The sequence below is a fragment of the Panulirus ornatus genome, chromosome 20, assembly GCF_036320965.1.
Source record: "Panulirus ornatus isolate Po-2019 chromosome 20, ASM3632096v1, whole genome shotgun sequence".
Taxonomy (NCBI): Eukaryota; Metazoa; Arthropoda; class Malacostraca; order Decapoda; family Palinuridae; genus Panulirus; species Panulirus ornatus.
The window spans coordinates 67,418,132-67,424,714 of record NC_092243.1 but is presented as its reverse complement, the minus strand read 5'-3'; the positions used below and the strand labels follow the sequence as shown (position 1 = coordinate 67,424,714).

General features: G+C 36.4%; 1 protein-coding gene across 1 annotated transcript; it reads left to right on the top strand.

Moving 5' to 3' along the window:
• Window positions 1-1,704: 1,704 nt before the first annotated feature.
• LOC139756089 (cofilin/actin-depolymerizing factor homolog) lies at window positions 1,705-3,580 on the top strand. The gene has a single exon (XM_071675123.1). The coding sequence runs from the start codon at window positions 1,714-1,716 to the stop codon at window positions 2,155-2,157; it is 444 nt and encodes a 147-aa protein (XP_071531224.1). The 5' UTR covers window positions 1,705-1,713; the 3' UTR covers window positions 2,158-3,580.
• Window positions 3,581-6,583: the final 3,003 nt, after the last annotated feature.

The following is a 6,583-nucleotide window of genomic DNA, read 5'->3' as shown; positions in this document are numbered from 1 at the left end:
TTATTATCCAGTAAGAGTGACGACTTCAAAATTTATTACTTAACGTTAGATTGCAGATATCATACTAGGAACCTCAACATCTTCACACATACCGATTAGTTTACAGAAAAATTTAGACTGATGTTTGGAAACAAAATGCAGGATGCCATTGGAAATCAAAGTTATATAAGTCCCAGGTACAGTAGGGGTGTAGATGCCCTGCCAACAGTGATTAGGTTAACATACTGTTCTGGTATCAAGGGAGAATCTCTTTCCATTAGCTTTCGTCATGGACTTTGCCTAAACTTGCTTCATGGTGCCCAAAGACACTTCATTGAAAAACCTACTCAGGAATTGAACATATTAAGCTCCAGCTGTAAAGAGAATCTTGGCTATAGTTTTTCTTTAGAGAAAACTTTGGTATGAATGACGACTGACAAATCACTTTTTAGGTAATTTTGAATTGTTTATAATATTGGTCTGCTCAAAAGATATGAAATATTACCAGTTTTTCAACTTGTAGATATAAATGGTTTTTGCATTGCCTTTCACAGGAGAAACTGGGATGACATTTTCAAGGAAAATTATGTGGATGTTGCTTTGATCTTGGAAAGGCTTCAGTAACACAGAGTATTAGAGGGAGTATACTGGTATATGCCAGTGTATAGCAGGTGTTTATTTTTTAGAAGTGAACCAAAATGTTGGGACAGGGAAATAAGGTACTGCTTGTTGTCTAAGAAAATAGCACATAAGAAAGAAGAATAACCAGCACAGTAAAGAAGATTATGTAAATTTGTATAGAAACACTTATTCATAAAAGTAATGGTCAAAGTGAACCGTATATTTATGAAGACAGCACGAGGGACACTATAAAATTTTATTATGTTAGAAGCAAGGCAGTCACTATTGTACTCAGTCACCTGGTCCATAGATTTCATAGAATGATGTTGTTCAAGATGTTGAAGCTGTGGCAAAGATATCAAGAGACACAGGTCATATCCCATATCTAGTCTCATTACTAGGAGAGAATGTTCTGCATTCTGGAACACATGAACACAGATTCCAGATTTACCGTCATCTTTAAAAGAAATGAAAGTAAATGAAATGGCAAGCCTTGATCAGATTTATCCAAGGACAGTGAATGAAGCTGAAAATATGACAGTTGTGCTCTTCTCCTTCACAAGTCACTTGCTACAGGGAAAGTTCTAAAGGATTGAAAGTTTGCTGGTGTGACACAATTATGTAAAAAAGGTGCAAAGTCCCTGTTTGGAAATTATTGCACTGTTGTCTTAATGTCCATGGTTGATAAACTCAGAGAAACAGATTTTAAAATCATTTGTATTTTCCCTTCTTATGTTATTTGGATAAGAGTACCTCATATATTCATATTTTTTTGCAGCATTAAATTACTTCTAATTAAAAAGAAATAATTCAAGAGAAAAAGTACCCCACATACAATAAAAGGGATGCCTGCGTTATAATAATACAATTGGTATGTAATTAAAATACCTGAACCAGTTTTTGAAACAGGATACACAAAATACATAAGTTCTTTGATTTGGCTGTATCTCTTCTTTCAGGATTACGTATGGTGATGGAAGAATAGAACCAAGTCAACTGACATAAGAAAACCTTTGCAGACTCTGTGCTTGAAGAAGAGACTAATTACTGCACCCCAAAATTCATCGACTCCCAAGATACTGAGTGCGTCTTTCTAGTTGTGAGTTAAACACAATGGCATCTGGTGTATCAGTAGCAGATGGAGTCCAGCAGGCTTTTGCAGATGTTAAAACAGGGATGAAATATAGGTATCTTATTTTCCATATAAAAGATGATAAGGAAATTGATGTCGAGGCATATGGTGAAAGAGATGATAAGTATGATGATTTCTTGAACTACCTTGGTAACCTAGGTACAGATCATTGCCGTTATGCTTTGTATGACTTTGAGTATGAGCACACTTTTCAGGGAACTTCAGATACAAAGAAGAAGAAGTTAATCTTGATGTCTTGGTGCCCAGACACTGCCAAAATTAAGACAAAGATGCTTTACTCCACCAGCTTTAATTATCTTAAACAGGCTTTAGAAGGTGTTGGCAAGTATATCCAGGCTACTGATATGTCTGAAGCATCTTATGAGAGTGTGCTGGAGAAATGTAGCTCCTCAGATCGTTCCTAAGCCTTTCAAATAGGCCCCCCTCTGTAGTAAATAGCCCTTGTCCTATGTTTCATCACTCACTACACCAGTGGAATGCTGAAATGTGGAGAACCCCACAAAACTTAAGAGGGCCTCTTCAACAGCACCTGCATTGATGGTTATTTTCTTTTCCTGACCTGTCCACTTCTGTATTATGCTCTTCACACAGCATCAGAAAACTCGTTGCTTTACAGTTTTGACGATAATATGAGTTTAACTCGGTTAACTTGGTGGATGGTAGCAGTTCTACACTGGTTTGAATCTCTAGTATACAATGGCCATTCTTTTTATATATATAATTTTAACACCATATGAAAAATTTCTCATTTTATATGGAACTTGCTTATGTATTCCTACACAATACAAGTACCATCCAATCTGTTACTTCAGGTCTTGTGAATCCTCTCATATTTTTTTCTGCTGTCAGTAGTCTCATGGCTGTCACTCAGCACACAGCTAATAGCTCAAAGTAAGCTTGCCCCGACTTATCCTCCAGACTGTTATACTTAATATTCATGACCTTTTAGGAAGGTTATACAAATTTAATTCTGCACCTTGAGTTGGTCAAGGGAAGTTTTATCATAATGATATTCTGTAATTGCATTTTATCTTTGTAAATGTGAAATCTTTTTCTTATACTGTAACTTTTTGTTGAATAAGAAAAAGACCATGCTCTTAGGCATTACGAGTAAAATGTAAATTTTTGCTCCATGTCATAAGGGGAGGACCGTGTTTTTAGGTATTCCAATGATTTTTGTACCTTGCTCATCCGAGTGATTGCATCAGCTCTTACTGTTTTTGGCAGATGTCAGTCATTACTCAAATGCTTTGATGATACTGTAGGATGATTTTCTGCTTTGGTAAAGATACATTTCACTATAAACATTCCAGATATCAAATTATATATACTTATAATGATTTACATTGCTTGTTTGTCTGAAGATATATTAGTCATAATCATTCCATTTGTAAACTGTCTAATTATGGATTTGATTATAATCAGTCCTGTATTCCAATGAGTAGGTATTACAGTAAAGTGTACATATTGATTGTATTGTAAAGTCAATAATTTTAGGAAATACATTTTTAGAAAGGCCATATGTAAAATATTTGTGATCTTGATAGCAGTATGATTATTCTAAAATGATGTACAAATATGGCTTGAGAAGAGGTTATGATAAATATTACACAAGCATTCCTGTTATAGGGTTTAGAATTGTTACACAGTGGTGTACTGTAATACTTACATTATCGGGATTAAACATCCAGTTTTGAGTACCTTAGATTTCAGTGTACACATTAATATGTCTGCAAAATATATATATGTATATATATATATATATATAGGCACTATACATCACATTGTGGACTGTGAGCATTTTGAGGGAATAAAAAGAGGATTACCTTAGTTTGTTTTCTTTTAAAATCTAAAAGTTAAAAAAAGGTTACATATTGATATGGCCACACATTGAGAATGTTGGTCATGTATGGTAACAGGAAAGAGGACTACTCTGTTGTGCTTAAATTTGTATTTAAGGCATGTATCCCAAGTATAAAAGGCACAGAAAAGGGTGTGTGTTAGATATGAATGCTTTAGAGCAATATGTTGTGTGAAGAGGGGTGATTGAGTAAGAAATGTTAAGGTAGTAAGATTTTGATGAGACCTGAAGAGGGTGTGCTGAAGTGTTTGAGGACAAGATGGATTGTGTGAAAGATAATTCGAGTCGTTAGGAACCTGAACATGCAGGAGGGTATATAGTGTTCATGTGACAGCAAATGGGAGTGCTTTAGAACCATCATTGGGCTGAACCAGAGAAAATCATGGAAGGGTCTTCGGTTTTGGCACATCATATATGACCACTAGAGAGTTAATGGGAGCAAATGAGGCCATTATTTTTCTGTTCCTGGCTTTACCTTGCTAAGCAGTCAGAAGAGAAGAGAATGTGGAGATAGTGTTTCTTTCTTTCTGTTGATTTTTTTATTACTCACTCTATTCTTATTACTTGCACTGGCACAGTGATGTTTATAAATAACTTGAATATGTTTCACATTAAAATTCAGCATTAGGGAGATGGCTGGAAAGAGTGGGAAGGATACCGAAGGATTCACTTCTATTTTTCAGTTTCACACTGCTCTTATTTCATACACAGGCACAGCACTGATGGTGGAAACATGGTCACCTTTAGAAATATTACTCTATTCATGACAAATGTGGACGTGGGAAGGATACCCGAGGTGCCTTTTTTTTTCCTCTCTCTAGTTCTTTAGCAGTTTAAGGTCTGGCCTTTAATAGTTTAAGGTCTGGCCTTTGGCAGTTTAGGGTCTGGTCTTTAGCACTTTAAGTTCTGACTTTTAGTGGTTTTAGGTCTGGTCTCTAGGTTTTGCAAAGACTCAAAGTTAGGAATATGACCTTTAAATGAAATCTCTACCAAAAGTTACAGGTGTGACCTCCAACTGATGGAATAATTTGAGGGTATATAAAGAATACTAGATACTGGTGCTCTATCCCTTGCATGCCTCACACCCTCCTGCATGTTTAGACCCAATTTGTAATCCTCTTTCATGCCTTCAACAACATTACATGAGAAAGGATTCTTCTCTTTCTTTATGGGTAGCATATCAACAAAACAACTGTCTTCAACAGGACTTTCCCTCATTTTAGACACGAGTGGCTGATATGGGGGTGAAGAGGAGCTATCAGGAAGCAATGGCCCTGCAGTCGTGGATATGTGTGTGCCTAAGGCTGACATACTTCTATAATCATCATTGTCACTATTTTCCTTTTTCTCCAAACTTGAACTCCTGACATGTATACACTCTTAGTCAGTCTCTCTTCATTCATCCTCTCCATATGCCCATACCATTTTAGCACATCCTCTTCAGCTCTCTCAACAACATTTCTTACTATTACACCTCTCTTACCTAGTAATTTTTTAACTCTTTCAAACCTCGTCAAAATAAGTGCTGTCCTCAAGTATTTCACTTCCAATATATCCACTGGCTTCTGTACTTTTTCATTTACGAGTCCATACCTTGCATCCATATGGCACCAATGGAACTACTATACTATAAAACTTACTCACCTTTGCTCTCATAAACAGTGAGCTCTCTCCCTTCATACTCCTGAATGCACTCATAATCTTTACCCCTTTCAGCTCAAACAGTTCCATCCGCTGCCATATCAATTCTCATGCATCTAAAGCTCTCTCCTGCCACCAGGATCACTCCATTTAAATCCCTCTATCTCTTCCCCTGCTTAACCTCATTACCTTACTTTTCTTCACATTAACTCTCAATTTCCTCTTTTCATACATCAGCTTGTGCAGTTTCTCACTCAAGTCAGTCACCACTTACCATAGCTCTTTTGCTTTATGTACATCCAATAACCAAATACTCCACATCTACCACCAGGTTCTCTATTATATTCAACAGTCTCAAAATACTCAATATCCTCTTCATCTTTTACTTGCCTTGTAACACTTCCTCATCTCCTCCCCTCATTTGTTCACTTGTTCTTATCCTATTAACTTCCTTTCAATACAATTCCTTATTCTCCCTGAATTTTGCTGATACTCTCCCACCCCAACTCTCATCTGCCCTCTTTTCCAGCCCCTCTTGACCTCCAGAACAAATAATTTCACAAATAAATGTCAAACAGGAAAGCCCATTAACAGAGTTATGTAACATACTACATAACATTAATGAATCTGCTCCCACCATCCTCTCTCACCTTTGTGCAACATTAGTGTATATATACCATTCTAAATATTATCTTCAGCTTCCTTTACATTTTCATGGGGGTGGATCACATGCATTCAGCTTCTCAGTTCACTCACACATATGCCCAGTTTGGTAAAGTGAACAAAAGCTTCCATGTTAAGAGAAACAAATGTTGATCTTTCACTTCTGAATAGCAAGTCGATTCTTCCAGTGAAATTAGCATTTCCACTTGTACCTTTATCCTCATAAAAAAATACCTTAATTGAACATTACTGAAAATTATTCTTCTGGTGTCCTCCTCTGAAATATCTATAGTCTTCAACAATTCATTCACTGCATGTATTTATCTCTAATGTGACTCACCTCTTTTCCTTTTGTCTTCTACCATACATCTTTACCAATCTATCATCTGCCATGTAGTCTTGATGACCATATCCTATTTAATGTTTACAACCATGCATCTTTCTATTTCCTCATACCACGTATTCATCAAATTTTCATTCTTTACCCTACCTAATCTCGTAATTCAAACTATCTTATACAAGTTACCAATCTCCCTTGTTTTTCCATGTTTAATTGCTGTTACTTGCATCAGTGAGGTAGCACCAGGAACAGACAAAGAAAGGCCGCATCTACTTGCATCCAGTCCTTTGCTGTCATGTGGAATGCTAGAAAACCACAGCTCCCT